General features: G+C 42.4%; 1 protein-coding gene across 4 annotated transcripts in view; it reads left to right on the top strand.

The window, feature by feature from the left end:
• Positions 1–20,731, top strand: part of FSIP1 (fibrous sheath interacting protein 1) — a 196,855-nt gene that overhangs the window by 146,340 nt on the left and 29,784 nt on the right. The window contains exon 12 of one of the 4 annotated variants that reach the window (XM_054531375.2): positions 6,471–6,797. The exons of the other annotated variants lie outside the window; for them this stretch is intronic. Coding sequence (XP_054387350.1) covers positions 6,471–6,491 — 21 coding nt within the window. The 3' untranslated portion in view covers positions 6,492–6,797. Of the gene's footprint in view, positions 1–6,470; positions 6,798–20,731 lie in introns of those variants that run through there. 4 annotated transcript variants of the gene reach the window in all.

Raw genomic sequence — 20,731 nt, 5'->3', positions numbered from 1 at the left:
GGACCCTGCCCCCTTCCGTCCCGGACTCTGTCTGCCTCCTGCTGCCATTCATGGCCCTGGGGCTCGGCCCCAACCCCGCTCCGAGATTGGAGCTGGGGACTGGGAGCGGAGAGAGTCCAGGCAGTGGGAGCAGACACCCCTGAGCCTTCAGGGACAGGGGCAGGGAACCTTCCTGGGGTGCCTGAGGGTGCAGGCTGCAGAGACGCCCTGCACCTGGGAAGGCGGCAGCAGCTGCACCCAGGAGCTCCCGCCTGGCCAACTCGGAAGAGGCAGGGCTCCCGCTTGTCCCCGGCTCCTGCCTGCTTCCCAACTGGGAGTCCGAGATCTGCAGCCGCCAGTGCCGTGGCTCCAGCTGCACCCAGGAGGGCAGATCCTGACTGTTCCTGGCTCCCCCAAGAGCACAAGGGAGGCTTGGATTCACAGCTGCAGTTTGGGTGGCCTGTAGCCTCACCCAGGAGGGCGGGGCTCTTGCTTGCTCTCTAGAGCAGGAGGCGTGGGTCTGTAGCTGCAGTTTGGGCGGCTGTAGCGGCACATAGCTCTCTTTCCAACTCAGAAGAGGCAGGACTCCCACTGGCTCCATGGAGTGTGCAGCCCCAGCCACGTTTCCCTGCGGCAGCTGACATGATGGCAGCAGCCACTGTATCAGTAGTTCTATTTTTAATTCCTTTAGGATCCTTCATACTGTTTTCCACAATGGCTGTACCAATCTACATTCCCACCAAGAATGTAGAAAGTTTCTCTTTTCTCCATCAATACTTGTTATCTCTTGTCTTTTTGATAACAGTTATACTAACAGGCATGAGGTGATAACTCATTGTGGTTTTGATTCGCATTTCCCTAATAATTAGTGATTTTGAGCACTTTTTCACATAGCTGTTGGCCATTGTTATGTCTTTTTTGGATAAATGTTTTTATATCTCTAATGACAGCTTTGTTCTGAAAAGTTTCTTTTGACTATAACTGCCTGATGATTGTTCAGCTCACTTATACCTGGATGAGAAATGGAATGATACCATTTTACATGAGCAATTTGAAAACTTGAATTAAATCATTTTATTTTCTTAACCTTTGATGGCAGCTGGCCTTGGAATTTCCTGAACAATGAGAAGCCAGCTATAAAACAGGTTTACCTCTAGTTACAAATTCAAAAAATGCCCTTGGCTAAGTTTTTTTTCAGTACTTGCCTGTAAATCACAGTGCTGAAAAGTGCTTTTGAACATTGTGTATCTAGATATTGCTCCTCATGCCTGGTGGAGATGCTCATTTGTCCCAGCTTCTGAATTTGAAACTACTTTGGCAAAAGTTCTCATGAGTTCTTGGAGACCATAAAGCAAATCATGGGCAATTAAAACAAAGGTCTCTCCCCTCGTGTCTCAGATGCACACCTGAAAAGAATCATCCTGGCAGGTTTGACTGATAAATGGGCTGGAAAGGGGATGCATGGCAGCCTGGTTCAGCAGGACGCCTTGACTGGTGGCGATAACACAGGGTCTGGGGTGACCTGTCCCCGGGAAACGAAAGGTCTTCTCATTTGCAGTCATTAATCACCTCAGGAACAGCCTTTTTAAATGCTCAAGCCTAATTGATACGGACATGGCACACTCGGCCGGGCAGCTGGAAGTTAATGCATTTTCCTGTAGCGAGGGGAAGTGTTCGGGACAGTCGCAGGCATTCAGCTGTGAGGAGCATGAAATTTCAGGAGGGAGGTGTGTTTGGAGGGATCGAGCGTATAGGCGAAATTTCAGAAATTGAGTTTTTAAAATACTAAAAGCCTGATGAGAAATCTCAAAGTGTAACTGGGTGTCTGACAGACGATTTTAAGTGATAGAGAGTTTCAGCTAAGGAAAATTACTGTCACCAAGGTTTGTTACTCATAAACCTCATGACGTTAGGTCCTTTGTAGGCTTATAAACTATGTAGGGTGCATTCAGATGTTATTTTAATTTATGGTTGGCACACTTCCTTAGCATTGCAGCGTTTTCCAGTCATACCAAAACTAAACTGGGAGGTTGAAAAATGTGATTGATACTAAGTTTTGAAGCTGAGATTCAATTTGAGTACCTTGCTTATGAAATAATATATGCTGAAGAGTAAACTGCAAAGGCACTTTTGTTACGGATGTAGCAACTTGCAGGCAGCCTCAGAAATAAAGACCAGACTTGATGTTCCCACTTGTTTGGGTAACACCTACTGTTTTTTTACAAAAAGAAAGAAGTACATTGTCTCAATTTCCCCAGATATATCTAGAAGCTCCAGAATAAATTCAGGCAATTTGAGACTCACAAGTATTAACCAGTCTCTAATGGGTAGTTGGCAGGCTTATTTCTGATCAGAAAACAGTCTATATTATTTGTTTCTCCATCTTTTATTTTTGTATTAACTTTTCTATGACAACTCCTTTTAGGTACCTCAGGATTTGGTAATGCCCGCATTAACCTAGCTGGGAAGCTCCAGATAAGAACATCATCTGGAATAGGTCTAGTCAGGCTTTGTGTGCACAAACATTTTCTAGAATTACTCTCAACACTTGAAAACTCATTTTTCATTTTCTCTAACAATTTCAGTTTTGAAACCTGTGAGAAGGAAACTTCTTGTGATACATCATTTCATTCTTGTCTACTCATCTTTTAAATATTTTCCTAAACTTATAAGCAATGTTGAAATAAAATAGCAGCCACTTCATATGTTGGATCTTCCTTTTTTTCTTTTAACTTTCCCACTTTTTATTGGACTTAATTCTGCTCTGCCAGTGCCTAAAAATGGTGCTATTATTCTGCCACATTTTTAACCTCAGGTGCAAAGGATTAATTATACTGCTACAGGATTTTCTCCGAAGGCAGAGTCTGAATATGAATTTATTGATTCAAATGTATGGCTACCACCTAATAATGAAGTGCTTCGAGGACTGAACAATTGTGTCAAGAAACTGTCTCTGTTAGAGGAATTTTATTTTCTCTCTAAAACTCCTGGGAAAAAATTATAATACAACATTGTTTTAGAGATATGCTCAATGAAGGTGGATGAACACGATGACAATAACCAGTGAGTTTATACACTTTACCATAGGAATCAACTTATATATAATTTTACAGTCACTGGTGGAGCTTCGTGGATGTCATCTCATGATACTGATCACTATTTAGCAAAACAAACAAAACAAAACAAACAAAAAAACTTTGAAAGTTTGTTTCATATCTTCCTTGAAAAAAGGTTTCAGGTTTTCTTACTTTTACTGAGGCATTTTCCCCTAAGAAATGAAAAATGAGTTTATAACTTTAATCTTGCAAGCTGAGTCACAGCAGGCCTGAATATGAAGCAGCTGAAAACACGTGTGTGCATTCCTACCCCATGCAGCATTCTTTATTCTGCAGATCCCTGTCACTAAAGAATTCAGTTAAATACAAAGACCCTCAGGTAGAAACAGGCTGCTAAGAGCCGCCCCCAAGTCTGTGAGTGAGCTGGAGACAGCCACTCATGTATGTCAGCCCTGCTGGAAAGGCCATTAGTAAATGCCTAGCACTCCAGGCTAGGAAATGGTTTCTTGGACCAGAAGCAGGTTAAAAATAATTAAATAAAAAACAGGGGTGGGAGAGGGGAAACTTGCATTAAGACTCTTCTGTCCCATTAAAATTAGCAAGCATGCTTAGGGCTTTATTCATTGCGATGACTGGATCTACAGGGAAGTTCTTTTGTCCTATGGCATTCTTTTTTGCACCACGAATACTTGCAGTATTATATAATTGTGATATTATAATAATATGAGTCATAGATAGTATCTGTGGCTCATTTCAGTTTCATTAACTCTGACAAGTAGAACATTCAAATTGGAGGCTTTATAGCAAAATATCAAATGTCAGGTCAAAAAATGAAGGTTGATTTCAAGAGTCCCAACCCACATCCTATTCTTGTGACTGCAATTTGCATTTCTATAATACACTATAATCAAGGACTGCTCAATAATTTTATAAATATTACTAATATTATGAAGGCTTATAGACTGCTGTAAATTTACACAGCAGCTGGGTAATCTGTTTAGAGCTCTGGTGTTTTCCGTTTTTACATTTGCTGGTTGCTGCAAAGCTCTAGGATATGGGTGGTGAGGCTTACGTTATAGTCCTGCACGGTTTTGTTATGACATAGGAAGGAGAGCAGATTTTGGCCTTAAATCATGTAAATGGTAAAGTGGCAACCAGAGACTTGAAGCTATGACTCATAGTTCATGCAATGAACCTCTGAAACATTTCATCAGGTAAACCAGGAAAACGACTTTCATTGGAAAGTCAGATAGAACATCAAGTCGGTTTTACATCATTTTTATGCATCATATTTTATTATATTTGTCATAGTGCTTATTTGCTTTCAAATATCATAAACCCTGCTAGTTATAGTCAATAAACAGTTTCGAGGATTTTTTTTGCTTACTTATACAGCTGGTTACTATGCGATGAGAGGCAAATGACAGGCATCCAGGGAAGTCGTGTGTTTTTACCCATTGGTGAAATTGACAGTCACCAGCCACCCATGTTGATTCTAAAATGAGGGCCTGAACTTTGCTTTTGTGCTCTAGTGGTGGGTAATATGCTGACACCACAGCTCAGATGTAGAGAACAATTCTTGCTTTCCTCTCTCTGGAGAATGATAGGAATTAAAAAAACATTTTTTTTTTCAGTTTGAATTAGGCATAGAAAAATTTTGTATTTGTAATGTGTTACCTTCCTTATGCGTTCCCTTCTATGGCTATTTGAAGCATCTTTGTCTCCAAAGATTTCCAGGTGTCTAATAGATCTTTATATTCAGTAACAAATCATTTCTGTCCATGAGCCTTTTGGGATGTATAATTTAGTATTCTTTGCCGTATGTTAAAGCAAACTAAATATGGCCTGAGAAGGACTCTGTACTTTTATATTTGAGTGCTTGTGGTGAACTGTAACCGAGCTTAAAGGCAGATGAGATTGAAAACCTAATTTAGTAGTATGCTCCTGTAACAATAGCCAAGTCTTGGCCAATCCCAGTGGCCAGAGGCCAGACTTCAACCTTTCATACACTGCTCAATGTTCAAACGATATTCAAATAAGGCATATACACTGACCTGTAACCAACTGGCTGTTCTATACTTCCCTTCCAATTTCTGTATTTCATTTCCCCCCCCCTTTTTTTTTTTGTCTATAAATCTTCTTCTACCACGTGGCTGCACTGGAGTCTTTGTGAATCTGCTGTGATTCTGGGGGCTGCCCAATTCGCGAATTATTCATTGCTCAAACTCCTTTAAATTTAATTCAGCTGAAGTTTTTCTTTTATCACGTACCCCAGAACTCTGTGGAACAAAAGAAGTTTTCTTTCTGCTGCCACCCGGGGCAAAGCACTCAGAACCTCTGGGAAATTCCTCATCAGTGAATTAAGGAGGTTGAATTAGATGGTTCATGTGTAAGGCTTTCTGATTCTATGACATTACCACAGGTCCCAAACATAATGCAGCCAGATGAGGCCTCATTGAATGTTATTAGGATAATGGAGCAAGGAGGAGATCATTAATTATGCCCAGAAAAAATGATCTCTCTGGAGGCTGCTGTGGCTATTCCAGTTGAAGAAATTCTAATAGGTTAAAGATGAGAATTTTCAAGGTGTCATGACAATGGATAACTGCTTACAGGAATTTCCAGAGATTAAGTGATAATTCTCTATTTTATGCTTTCATCTCTCCTCTTTTCTCACCTTTCAACCTCTCCTTGTTAACTGACATTATTTGGGTCCTAAGCGTGTTTTAGTGTATGTTATGTACATACATGGGGTTGACACAAGTATTCATTTAATTATTGTTTTACACGTTAAGTATTTATTTATTTAATCAACAAATATTTACTGAGCATCTTCTCTTTGCTGGGTACCCTATTAGGTGCTGGGATTACAATAATGCAAAGACAAATTTGGCTCTTGTACAAATGAGACTTACAGTCTAGTGGGAATAAAATACTATATTTGTTGTTTTGAGATGAATTTGAAATGACTAAAATTTTATAACTAAGTTACTCTGCTTATTTGTGGGCTTTCATTTTTTTCCTTTTTACAGATTGTTAAGAATTTATATGAAAAAATAGTCCCCGTTCTTCCCTGTTGTACATTTTTGGGTATCCAGAGTGTGCTACTGGATACTCAACCCTTTATGGTGTGTTCTTATTTGCATTTGTGATTTTAAACAGTAAAAATGCTCTCCATATACTGCTGTATACTTTAGGGTAAAATCAAAAGAACTATTTGGAAGACAGAAGGTTTCTGAGAGTCACAGGACTCATGAGAAACCCTAGCATATTCACTTGTGTTGCAAAGTTCCTATACAAAATATATTGTATGTAGTTCCTGACTGTAGCCTTTTAAAGAAACATAATTGTAGAGTTTTGTATACCAACTTCGAATCCATTTTTGTTGTTACTGCTTTTATCGCCTTTAACTAAAATTGTTTGTTTCAATTACAGACCAAGCTTGTGGTTTCCTAGATTGCTTTTCACTTGCTGGTGAGGGCTTGCAAAGAAGACCTACAAGAGCCATGTTAAAAACACTTGAAAAAAAAGGTAGTCAGAGGAACGAGGAAAATACTGTTTCTGCTTCAGCACCATCCAGTGCTCAGAGTCATTTCTCTTAAATTCCTCTGGACCCCCCACAGGCCTTCTAGCTTTGGCAATGACCACTATATCTGTAGCCTCAGAAAAAAGCAAAATGGTGAACTTTGGTCTTTGGTGTTGGTTGGGAACCAAGAGAATTCAGTAAATTTTTAACCTCTAAGTAAAAGCCATTTGCTCTTTTTTCTCTTTGTTTTCTTTTATTGTTTTTAATATTACTTCTGCTTTCATAATATACCTCTGATTTCATAGACTACATTTCAAATCTAAATGTATACCTTTATATTTTTCTTAATATAAAGCACTGGGTCTTAAATAAGTATTAGCTTTTATACTTAGAAATAAGAAAAAAAGGAATTTTGAAGTTTAAAGTTTCTATTGAAATGGAGCAAATTTTCTAGGCAAAACCACCCCCCACTACACACACACATGCACACACACACACCCACACACGCATCCACATGTGCATGAGATAGGAAAATAGTATAGTCTCTTTGGTTCCCTCTTTGCCTCCTTGTTATTACCTTCTTTTCCCCTTTCTTCTTTTTCACTCCTCCTTATGGCCCATCTAAGCACATTTTGTTAAGTCATTTGTCTTCTAGATGTTGTCAAAACACACACAGTGAAATGGATGCATGTATCCAAATGTTAACAAATGGATAAATTAAAATACTTATATAATACTCTGAAGATTGTAGCAAGAGAGAAGACTATATACCTGCTTAAGATGAGAAATCACCGTGTGTTTCTGTAGCTTCCAGATCCTCTTTTTTAACAAGGAGAAAGAACTTCCCTGCTCCTCAGCAATGGCAAAGCATCTAAAATCACTGAATACTCACTAATTCCTTTGGCCACTCACATATTTCCTGTCGTTCTCCTAGAATAAATTTCTGGTTCTCCAGTGTTGCTCCATTGGTTCTCCTGTTAGTTGCACTTTTTGGAGGGAAGATTGCTTTAACATGCTTTGCTATAATGTACTCTAAACATGCTTAACGGGAAGTGTGAAATCAGGTTATTATAAGAATTTTTCTGTTCTTTGATGCTCAAATCCATTCTAATTGGTAGCAAATGTTCTCTTGCAGGTCCTTGTAGAATTTTAAAATATTCTTGGGAAATCCTAACAGATATTATAAATACTTTTTCTGAATCAGCCTTATTGAGGGCAGAAAAAAGAATGAGGGATCAAGAGTATTATTTCCAGATTCTCTAATTTGCATGGTGAAACTCAAGGGAGTCTTTTCTCTTTACTTGCTTTCTTTTTATTCACTATAAAATATTCCTAACTGCCATAGATGCAAAACAACTACAAATAAATGAGACTTTTGCAACATTCTGTTTTTCCCTTAGCATGAAAATTTTCCAACTTTGGCTCACATAAAAATCCATCTTCTTTTTCTGTAATGATGCTTCCCCAAAATACCAAGAAGATACCTACTGGGGCATTTGTCTTTTTTTTTTTCCTGGTTGCCTTACATGTGATTTCTCTTCCCTTGTTTGGGAAGTTCCCCAGTTTGTGAATCTTAGCAGGATTCAGAGCTTGCCTCTCATCATTGAATCTAGGAAGTTCCACTATTCAGTATCTCAGCCACCTTGGCTACAGGACATGTGCTAGACCTAGCCTATCAGGCATACCCACTCGGTACTAATGGACAGACCACAGAGAATGGGTGATGGTCTACTCAATGTGTGCAGTGATGATAGAAACATCAGTTTACTGAAGTGGCAGTGGTGGCAGTTCCAGCAGTCGCATCCTGTCTCTGCTCCTGATGTTGGTGTAGTTAGCTCAGCTAGCTAGCTGAGTGGTCCAGTGGAAGGAGCAGCCTTAAATTCTGTGGCATGATTTTGGTTGTGATTGGGTAGCCTACTGTTGTTCCTGATTGTTTTCCAGTACCTTCCATAGTCTTCTCCGTGATTATGTGGGAATATCCACCATCGTTTCAATTAATTCAATTTCTGCTTAAAGCAGCCAGTCTTAGTTTTGTTATTTCTGTTATTTGCAAGTAAGAACCTAGATTGATAGGGAGTTTGAAACCAGGAATGGTTCCGGGAAATAGAACCACAGAAAAATTGGGGGAAGCTGGGATTGATTGTCTGGGTTAGTTGGAGCTGAAGGTAGTGAAAAATCCAGCTGTGTAAGAGATAAGACTGATACCCCATAACATTTGGTGGAAAATTAGCAAATAAATCATCTGTGAACTTCTAGAATGAGTTGCTAATTGAAAGAAAACCTTTTGGGAACCAAGTAGGGACTTCCATGCAACAACTGCCTAGGAATGAGGACTTGAAAAACTGGGCTGGTGTGATGGCTGCATGTTTCGATGGCAGACAGCTTAAAGAAAGGGAATATAAGCTCAAATTCCTAAATATTCTTACCTAAGGATGGATTGAAAAATAGGGACTTTCTACAAGTACACTAAAAGAATCTCTTTTGTACTATATATAAATATTACAAATTTATTTTGTAACTCTTTCAGGGTTAAAAAGTCAAAAGCCAAATGCAGTAATGCAAGTTGTCAACTAAGGATGTCATTTGAATTCACAGCTAGGTCCCTTATTTTGGTATTTGGTTTGGGTATTTAGAGCAAGAGTGGGACTCTGAGAACTAGAACAGGGGATATGGTAGGATTTGGTGAATTCAGGGCACCCTGAATCCCTAAAGTCCATCAACCCACCCTTGCCAGTTGGAGCAGCCCTTTGGCTTTCTCTGATGAGGCCATTCGTGTCTTGATGGAATTTTCTGCCATCTGAAGGAGTTGCATTACAAAGGTAGGTCAGTTCTCCTTCTGCCCTACTCCCAGATGTGTAACTAAACTTAGATCCCAGAATACCTCAAAACACCAATGACAAAGTCAAAGGTAGGAGGTGATAGCTTATGGTACCAAAAAGTTGCAAGACTTTCCCAATTGATACTGAAAAATATTCTGGGGGAATACGTATGATAATGGATTTTGAAAGTTTTAGGTCAAATAGAGAAAAATACCACTTTAGATGGCTTGAATTTATTGCTATAAGAGCACCTAACCAGAGGTTCTGAATTCAGTGCACTAGCATAAATAGGTGGCATTGATCTATTTATGTTTTCTTGACTGGTTGACCAAAACTGGGACTGTGGCACCAATGAGCTGCTATGTACTACTATAGGAGCAAGAAGTCCAAGTACTTAGGGAGATAAGATTGTTGGAGGGTATATATCATGGGTATGGAGATCTGTATTCCAACTGTTTTCCTTGAGAGGGTCATGATGAGATGCTCTTCAACAAGAGCCTAACAGATACAGTGAGGAGGGACCAACTGGCTTCACTGGAAAAAAAAAAATTTGGCTGTTTTCTGTAGACCTCTGATGCTTGTGAAGTATGGTACCATTGAAATGGGACTCCCTAATCTTACTAGGGATATTAGGATCCTGGGGTAATAGAGCTTAAGCAGCGGCACCTTACCATCAGAAGGCAAGGTGGGTAGGCAGCATGGCTTCCATAATAGGCAGCAGGATGGGTATTTAATCAGGATGACCAGGAATCTTTGGGAATGGCTACTGATAATGGGATTCCTGTGACTGAAATGGATAGGTGCTTAGCTATGCCACCTGATTTTTACAAGCAGAAAACTCTGGGTCTTCTGGCAAATGGAGGCTTGATTTAAGCTATTACAATAGGAAATCATAGCCCCTCATCCTATTGTTCCCAGACAGGTCAGTTCATAAGCCCAACATCCCTTACATGGAACCAAGGTCAAGAACTTGCTAGATCTGGCCCTTTGAAAGAGACCTGAGTGTACTTACTAGAGTAACTGGGGAAATGGAAATATGGAGACCTTACAGAGATTACTGGAACATGTATCCAGTTCAGGATAGAGTCTCTAGCAACTCAACACATGCCTTGATCTTTGGTATGCATTTATCTATCTGGCAAATGCTTTTTTTTTTTTTTTTTTTTTTTTTGAGACAGATTCTCTCTCCGTCGCCAGGATGGAGTGCAGTGGCATGATCTCAGCTCACTGCAACCTCTGACTCCCTGGTTCAAGTGATTCTCCTGCCTCAGCCTCCCAAGTAGCTGGGATTACAGGCATGCACCACCATGCCCCAGCTAATTTTTGTATTTTTAGTAGAGAGGGGGTTTCACCATGTTGGCCAGGATGGTCTTGGTTTTCTGACCTTGTGATCTGCCTGCCTCAGCTTCCCAAAGTGCTGGGATTACAGGCATGAGCCATGGTGCCCAGCCCACATACTTTTTTCACTAAAGGCACAGAAGCAGAAAATAAACAGTTTGCTTGTACCTCATAAGGGCGGCAGAATAACTTCATTGCCTTGCTTTTAGGCCTCTATCTTCTTTTTGGCTCTATGTTACCATTTTGTCTGCAAGGTTGTCACACAGGGCACCATGTTAGTCCGATATATTGTGACATCGTGCTCATAGGATCCTGGGAGTAAGATACAGTAGGTGCCACTGATGTCTTGGTGTAAGATGCACATGTACTAGTGGAAAGGAGACATGGCGTCTGCATGACAGTGAAGCTTCATTCTCTGTGCCTCACCATTTTCACAGTAATGGTCACTGTGTTTTAGATACTTTATTTTGTTCTGAGAAGTAGCTCTAAACAGGTCACATGCTAGTGTGTTGAAGACAATGAAGAAAGGGGAAAATGGTTTGAGAAAGTTACAGTTCTTGGCCAAAAAATGAAATTGCTGGATAAATCAAAGTAGAAAGTTACATTGACAAATAGGGCTGAGTTATGAAATGTATAATATGCTCTATCCAGGTGTTTCCAGGTGAAGAGTGTTCAGCTGTGTTATACACTGCTGAGAGGTCCGGTAAGATGGAGACTGAGAATGAACAGCTGCTGTAGAAATGTGCAGGGCACTGGTGCCATAGACAAGAGCAGTTTTAACAGAATGATGGACTAAACCCTGTTTGGGTTGAGTTTAAGAGACAATAGAAGGAGAGGGATTTGGTGATAGTAAGACCAACTATTTTAAGAAATTTTATTATAAAGAAAGTAAGAGAAATGCAGTGGTGGGCAGAGAGAGGAATGGGATCAAAAGAGGGCTTTTCCTTAATATTGGAGAATAGCAGCTTTTTGTATGCTCATGAGAAAAATCCAGTAGAGAGGGGAAAAGCGGTGATGCAAAAGAGAGTGGGGAGATTGCCAAAGCAATGACCTTGAGTAGGCAAGACAAAGTGGTCTCTAGTGTGCAGGTAGAGGGGCCAGCCATCAAGAGGAGCACAGGGAGTCCGTCTAGTGACGTGAGGGATGGTGGGGCACTTGGTACAGGTGCTGGTAGATGGGTGGTGGAGCTTGTGGAAGAACTGAGGGCCTATATGTAAGTATCTGTATTTGCAAATTTGGAGGCTATGAGAATCTTTAGATCTTTTAGGAATGTTGTTGGTTTACTCTGCTGTTGGAGTTTTTTCACCTATTGTCCAGTATGTATGGCAGCAAAGTCTGGTGCTTCAGTTTACATGAAGATGATATAATCAGCATCTATTACAACATTTTAATATATAGCACTTAAATATGAACTGTAGGTTGAAATAAGTTAGAATAATAGTATGTGATGGCTTCAGTTTTGAAACAGAATGTTTAAATCCCTAATGAATCTTCAAATTTATATATTTATTCAATTAACTATGTCTAAAGATTTTCCTCTCCACTGGCTTCACAGTCCATATTGCAAGTTTTAATGTAGAAGTTAGTTATAATACAGTAATTATACTATGCATTGATAGGTTCATGGTAATTTATTAGTGCAAAATTGATTTTAACAAGTAAGTCATGAAGAAGTCACCTGGCTTAATTAACTGGTGAATTCAGTTAAGTAATGCATTTTATGAATTAAAAAAACTAGATTAAGTTAATTAATTGTTTGGACATTTAAAAAGTATAGCCAGGCTGAGCGCAGTGGCTCACGCCTGTAATCCCAGCACTTTGGGAGGCAGAGACAGGCAGATCGCAAGGTCAGGAGACCGAGACCATCCTGGCCAACATGGTGAAACCCTGTCTCTACTAAAAATACAAAAATTAGCTGGATGCTGTGGTGCGTGCCTATAGTCCCAGCTGCTTGGGAGACTGAGGCAGGAGAATGGTTGAACCCGGGAGGGGGAGGTTGTAGTGAGCCGAGATCACGCCACTGCAACTCCAGCCTGGTGATAGCAAGATTACATCTCAAAAAAAAAAAAAAAAAAAAAAAAAAGTATAGCCTATGTGGGGAAGATTTTGGACATTACAAATGATAATTATAGGAGTGAAATTTATATCTAGCAAAGGGAAGCACAATTCTGAATCCACATCTGTGTGTTTTCATTTTTATGCTCCTTGTATTTCGACCTATCACCCTTCAATTAATTCTTATTAATTGTGTTTTTGCCCTGCCTACTTGAAGTTAAAACATTAATTTGAAATTAGATTAAAAGGAAATAAAGGCTGTTCATTATTTTGTCTGACTTCCAAAGACAGTTATTTATTTATTTATTTTTTGAGACAGAGTCTCACTCTGTCACCAGGTTGGAGTGCAGTGGCCGATCTCGGCTCACTGCAGCCTCTGACTCCCGGGTTCAAGCGATTCTCCCGCCTCAGCCTCCTGAGTAGCTGGGATTACAGGCACATGTCATCACGCCCAGCTAGTTTTTGTATTTTTAGTAGACACAGGGTTTCACCATGTTGACCAGGATGGTCTTGATCTCCTGACCTCATGATCTGCCCTCCTTGGCCTCCCAAAGTGCTGGGATCACAGGCTTGAGCCACCACGCCCGGCCAAGACAGTTATTTCGATATTACAAAATCAGAAGTTGCCAGGCGCAGTGGCTCATGCCTGTAATCCCAGCACTTTGGAGAGGCTGAGGTGGGAGGATTGCTTGAGCTCAGGAGTTCAAGACCAGCTTAGGCAACATGGCAAAACCCCATCTCTACAAAAAAATTAAAAAATTAGCTGGGCATGGTGGTGAGTATCTGTAGTCCCAGCTACTTGGGAGGCTAGGTGGGAAAATAGCGTGAACCCAGCAGGTGGAGGTTGTGGTGAGCCAAGATTGAGTCACTGCACTCCAGCCTGGGTGGCAGAGCCAGACCCTGTCTCAACAACAACAACAACAAAGAAAATCAGAAGGTATAAAAATTTGAAGATTTAAAACAAATTTTCAGCCAAAATATTTTAGCATATTTAATTAGGTGATGTTTCCGACAACCACCACATTGAACGTCTATTGTACTTGTCAGTCTTTATATAATCCATAATTCCATTCTAAATAAGTGACTCAGCACCACCATCTAGTGCAGAGGCCAGAGCTTGTGCTAGCTCATTGGAAATCAAAGGAGAAAATATTAACATGACATGATTAGAAAACGTTCACATGAAAGGTGGGGGCTCTCTTTTGGTTTGCTGATTTGAAATATTTATTTAAATAAAGTAAATAAGGAGAGCTTTCCCTGTAAATACTTATGAATAGAAATGGTTTTCTGCCATGTTTGTGAGGCTTTCTATTAATATATATGTACTTGAATAGGTTTCTATAATTAAACCTAACCACAATCAAAGACTGTGATTATTATTCAGCTCTGTTTTCACAGCAGACCAAATTAAACCTCTATGTCAGACTTGTAGTGAATATCACAGCAATAGGCCCAGAATGTAGGCATTTTTTCCATGGTGAGTGGACATGAAGTCTGGGAAGAGGTGTCTTTGTTACTTCGCCTCTGCCCGTAGGTGGGGTGAGTCATTGCCTATACAGGGTGATATGGAGAATACTTTCAGCATCCTTCCTTTCAACCAGTTTGTCTGTCTGTCTGCCCTTGCTGGGATCTGAGGTTTCTCACATTGGGGAGCTCTCCAGGAGTTATAGCATTGCTATCTGCTGTGCCCAAATCATAAACAAAGGTTCATTAATTGATTAAAGCATTGTCATCCAAAGTCATGTGGGGAGTGCACGCTCTGGAGGGAACAAGACATCAGGGAGAGAAGAGGAGTTGGGCCTAGGATGGGCCATGGCCTAGGACCACTGGTCAGTAAGGGGACAGACTAAGAGCACTGAGTTTTTAGGGGTGTGATGTCACTGCAGAGGGTGGAGGAGCACCCGAAGAAAGCATCATGTAGTCAACAAAGCTTTGCCATGTGTGCATCTTATACCAAGGCTCTGTGCTAGGTATGGAAACACAGAGATATGAGGAGGACCTGGTCCCAGCCCGAGGAACTTACATCCAGCAGGGAAAGTAGATGCAGAGGGTACTGGGATGGCACAGCCTGATGCCCCAGGTTTGAGAGACACAGAGGGCAGCCGCCACCCACTGGTGAGGGCTTCTTGTTTATACATTTGCCTCAGATTTATGAGTTGAAAGGGGCTCCCCTTACTAGGCTGCTCTGTGGTATCACATTTTCAGATGCCGGATAGAGTGTGGAGGGGGCATGTTATGGTACCATGATAGAGTGTGGAGGGGGCATGTTATGGTACCATGCTGCTGCCAGGTGCTCCCCCTCGAAAAAGGAGTTTAACTAACTCTTCTAAGCATCTGTCTAAAGACAATTAGTATGAAAAGGCCCTAACTTTATAGTCTGGCTTCATTTTTTTTTTATTAGCTCTGGGCCCTGGACCATTCAATTTCTCTGAGGCTTAGTTTCCTTATCTGTTCAATGTGGAGAATGATTTTCCAATTTTCCCCACTAGTAGCTGGAAGAGGTAAATGGAATAAATACTGTATGTGGTGCATAGTAGATAGTCCAGGGCTATCAGCCCTGTTCACTCCATGCCCCACCCCCAGTGCAACTGACTAATGACCTGGGCTGGTCTGGACACCCACCTAATATGGGACCCACTGACAGGGAGGGAGGTGGATGGATTCATCTCTCTCTTAAAGCTTCTTGCTCTGTGTGAAAGGGAAGCTATTTAAATGTGTCATTTAAGAGAGGGTATGCATCAAGCTATTTAGATTCTTCTGAATTTGGATTCAATTCACTACACAGCTTTTTTGGTTTGCTCTCTAGATAATTTAACTTTCATAATTTGGATCATAGGACAACTTGGAACTTCTTATTCACAATATATTATCCTTATTCTCAGCAGTAGCATGATTTCACGTTCAGACTGGCAAATGTAAAAGGACAGTTCACTGAGCAAATATATTAATATGGAGCTTCATGTTTATGTAATGACGTTGGGCTTTGTGTGCTCTACAGAATGTACAGGGGTAATTAGATATTTCAGATACGTGTCTAGACAGGGCAGAGCTTCAGGAGCACTTGCTCAACCCTGGGAAATGCTACAAGTCACCCATTTGTGATCAGAAAAAGCTCTCTGTGATTAACAAGTTAAATGTGGAGTTAACTGTATGGCACTAGATTTATACCCAAGAGGAAAATCAGATCTGATGAAATTTGTCAGGACTGACCATTTGTAGAACCAGACTAGGCCTAACTTTGCCCAGTGTGGCCTGATTTGAGGGTGCTCAAAGTGATATCTTTCAAATGTCTTTCTATCATCCAGCTATGGGGCTTGGATCCTTAGAATCACCTCTTTAGGTTAAGTCATTCTGATTCAACGAGGCTCCTATAAAATGTGAATTTGTTCCTTGAGAGAGTTGTACATTGACCGAGATTGCTTAGACTCAGGGACAGTAGTGAGGAAGCACACCTCAGGATTTGATGTGAGGGCAATAGGAAATGAGTAAACATTTGAAATAGAGTTTGCCTCCTGAGGAGGGTGTGCGCAGGCGGAGAGGGCTGAGGGGCAGCCTGAGGAGTAAAAGAAAAACTGACTAATGGGGCATGTTCCCCTGTGCATGGAGCATGGGATGAACCTGGCTTGGCTTCAGCCCTGTGCTTGAAAAGACTCACCTGGCGCCCTGACAGGGATTATTTTAACCAAATGTAAAAGTATCTAGAAGCCAGCCCCTTTCTGTTTACTTTGTGGTTACTACATACAGTACTTTCTGATGCTGAAGACTTAATATTGTCAGCCTTGAAGTATAAACCTTCCAAGGGCAATGATAGAGAATCACATGCCAACTTTTCCCTCTTGGGTGCCCTCTCCCAGCATCTCATGGCCTCTGTAGCACCCCCTCCTCAGCCCCATGAATCTACAAGAGTACACATGACAGCTTACTCATTGTGAATTGTTAGTTGTGAGATCGTCCATAAAGCTCCATTCCTGGTATCCAAGAGAGATCTTCAAAAGTAGGGGCCAGTTGAACTTGGAAAGTACAGGCTTCAGTGTACAGCTTCCAAGAGAGGCCACCTGGCTGCTGCTGCTGCTACCAGCTTCCAGACAGAAGCTGAGATTTGCTATTGATGTTCCAGCATTGATCGAGCGCCTGCCTCGTCTGCATCAGGCATGGTCCTTGCAGCTTCACACAGGTATTTCATGCTATTGCAAATTGTTGCTTGTTAGTATTCCTCCCAACTAGTTGTTTGGAGCCAGCTAGTTGTTAGTATTTTTACTCTACTGACCGGAAATCTGAGACTTTGAAAGGTTAAGTGATTTGCCCAATACCAAACAGCTGGGGAGTGAGAGAGCCGGAATCTAAAGTTAGAAATGTCAGCCTCCCCCTGCTAAGCTCTGCTGTTGGTAAGGGTATTACCTCTCCCTCTGGGGCTTTCTATTGCTTTCAGAGAGAGAGTGTGCAAGCTTAAGGAACACTTAATTGAGAGGCTTTCCCAAATGGAGTATAAAATGCCACGAGGAAATAACTTAAAGATAGGGTGCTGGAGATGCGTCTAAGATGTGAAGGGATGTCACACATGTGCATGGCTCACCTCGCACCTCATTTTGATTCCTCAGTGGCTTTTAGGGTCTTCTCCTGCTTCACTCCTTTTAGCCCCCTGGCCTGTTCTTACACTCTGCCCATCCAGAATGAAAGCAGGCCTCCTGCGTCTTCGCAGTGGACATGCCTTGGCACTGAACAACATGCTGCGACCTCTTTTATACCTCATGCTTGTCATTCTTTCTGTTTATCTCGGCACTCCAACCTAAGCCATGACCTTGGCTTTCTCCCCCTGGCTCCAATCCATATTCTCCCTCTAGTGGTGCTGCCTCTGTCTGCCCTGGGCAAATCCTAGGCCTCCAAAGGATTTTCTCCTTTGACTCTGCCTTCTTGGACAGTACTCTGCTGCTCTGGTCCCAGCTATGCCAGTAGAAACCACCTATTAAGCCATGAGCCCCAAGGATCCTGAAGCATCACTTTGCCTTCTATCTCCTATGCCGTTGACAGTGCTGGCCATAACCCTGCAGTACCTGCACCCAGCCAGTGCCAGCATGTGAGCCTTGTTGACAGTCTGCAGAGGCTGGTTGGAGCTGCTGACCCTGTGCTTCCAGGCCCATTCTGTTTGGTTCGGTTCGAGTTGCCCTTCAGAGCCCTGCCCAGCCCTGACTTGGAAGCTGTTGCTTATTGTGTCTTAGTGTGGAGCAGCGGGGCCTGAGGCAAAAGTATATATGCTGCTGCTTCATTACTGAAAGCATCACCAGAGAAACAGAAGTGGGGAACAAGAGAAGTGAAGCAAAGAAAGAGAGTAAATATAAGAGCTGTATCATTGACCTGACTACTGCTTGCTAGCAAGTACAGCTGATTGTTTGATCTTGTGGGACATATGCAGAGAGATGCCATGTGGGTGACTTGTGGGACATATGCAGAGAGATGCCATGTAGGTGACTTGTGGGACACATGCAGAGAGATGCCATGTGGGTGACTTGTGGGACATATGCAGAGAGATGCCATGTGGGTGACTTGTGGGACATATGCAGAGAGATGCCATGTGGGTGACTGCATTTCAGGGAGCCCTTCTGGGGGAAAGTAACTCCTTCACTGCCTCCCCTCTCCCCTTGGTCAAAGTCTGCCCCAAGGGGCATGAATTCTCTTGCACTTCTGGTTTGTACAAGCCTAGAAGTGGCCAGCTGATCATCCCACACCTTATTAGCAACTCACACCTCATCAGCAATAGACAAGAAATCCTGGGAAGGAGCCAAGAGGGGCTTGATGTGCCCATGGGTGACTTGAGGGGCCATGGCAGTGGCATCAGAAGTGACATCCAGGTCTACACCTGTGAGAGCAGCACAGGCCATGTTAGATCTGCTCAGCCTGGCAGCAGGCAAGTGCTCAGCCCAGCGGCAGGCAAGTGCACAGGTCTGGATGATGGGTAATCTGAATCCAGTCATGTTGACCAGTGTAATGTCAGTGCAGCTTGGCCTTTTGACTTGTGTATGGTGCTGGGAAACTTCTTGGCCATGTAAGGAAATACTCAGTTTTCTTTTCCAATTCCCAGGGCTGAGCATCTTTTTGAGGGGTCTCTCTTATATGGGTGGGGCCTAGCTGAGTGTTCCCTCTGATTGGGGTGAGGGGGCAGGGTCCAGATAGTGCTACACTAGTGAGATGCTTCTCACAATAAGAGGCAGAGGAGCTGCTGGTGATCGTGGCACTGATCAAGTATTAAGGGCTTATGTCTCTGGAAAGCAGAAGTCCTGGTACCTGAAGCCTTGTCTGACTGTATTCATCCATTTTCACACTGCTGGAAAAATACTACCTGAGATGGGGTAATTTATAAAGAAAAGAGGTTTAATTGACTCCCAGTTCCGAATGGCTGGGGAGGCCTTAGGAAACTTAGGATCATGGCAGAAGGCAGAGGCACATCTTACATGGCAGCAAGCAAGAGAGAGAGCACATGGGGGAAACTGTCACTTTTAAAACCATCAGATCTTGTGAGAACTTTCTCACTATCACAAGAACAGCATGGGGGAAACCACCCCTGTGTTCCAATCACCTCCCACTAGATCCCTCCCTCAGCACATGAGGATTACAATTTGAGATAAGATTTGGGTGGGGACACAGAGCCAAACCGTATCACTGACCTATGGGCAGGCTGTGCAAGGCCAGATACTACCTTCCAGGCCATACCACATCTCCACCTTCTTTCAGCACCAGTACAAGGTGGACAGTGTTGGATACACTCCCCTGACCTGGCCTTAAATGAACCCCTGTTTGGGAAGATCCTTTACAGACACAGCACCTCCATCTTCAGGCCAGCTCAACACAGAAGACACATGTTGAAGATCCCAGAGACAGAGTTCTGAGGATACCTTCTCTTCAAGTGTGAAGTTTAGATGATATCAAGCAAAGTATTTAAAGTTCTAGAGACCCTTGTGGGCATACATAAGTTCTTTAGGTTTCATTTATACCAGATTTCTCCAATGTGACTCATCTATCAGCTGATTTCCTGCAAGAGGGTGAGGGTTAATCTGGATCCATTGGATGTTAAGGTATTTAAATAGCTAATGGCCTTCTTGACTACTGACCCCATCACAGCCTTCCTTGACCCAACTTATCTCTACACGGTAAAAATAGGCATCATCAAACTGAGAGTACAGAAGGCCTTCACCCATGCAAATGATAACTAATAATAGCCAATAAACAGTCTTGCCAAGCAGTGGGAGCTAGCTGCTCTAAAGTAACAAACTGGATCTACTTCCTGGAGTAGGGGGTGGAGTAGGTTCCAGTTCCCTCGGAGCATGAGAACTACTCAATCAGGGGCCCTTTTTTAGGCTCTTTATGCAAATCTGTGCACCTCATCTCTTGGCCAGGATTTTTTAGCTGGGAGTTCGGGGCAGGCCCCCTCCAGCTGTAGTGCCAGGCCCCCTCCAGCTGTAGAGCTGGGCCCCAGACTTGTTTCGGGAAAGGAAGTGATAGACATGTGATAACAGGGCCATTCCGGCGACTTGCTCAGAACAAAGGGCATCTGATCCAAGTGGACTTGCTGTCTCTACTGCTCAAAAACAGCTACTGTTGGCAATCCTCAAATGGTAATTGTCCCACAAAATGAAAACATAAGAGTCCCTTTTCACCAGTCACCCTGTTAGAAAGCACGGTCACCCTGTTAGAAAGCACAGTCTGGCTCTCCTACCAAGCACCTCCATGCTTTTCTGCTTATGTCCCCCAGCAAGCCACGTTTCTAGCCCTTTTTCAAATAGTAGGACTTGAGAATCCTACCTCCTGCTTCTAGCTCCCTCGATCCATGCTCATCCCTAACTTACACACTGGGGTCCCGCTGGCAGCCCACCTCTCTCATTCTGATGCATAGAAACAGAAAGCTTGGATCCTTGAAGCCACGGAGCCAGCCTGGGCCCCTGGGCCACGGGAGAAGAGCCGTTACA

The sequence above is a fragment of the Pongo abelii genome, chromosome 16 (genome assembly GCF_028885655.2).
Source record: "Pongo abelii isolate AG06213 chromosome 16, NHGRI_mPonAbe1-v2.0_pri, whole genome shotgun sequence".
NCBI lineage: Eukaryota > Metazoa > Chordata > Mammalia > Primates > Hominidae > Pongo > Pongo abelii.
The sequence above is the reverse complement of the archived record's forward strand: the minus strand, read 5'-3'. Positions and strand labels throughout refer to the sequence as shown.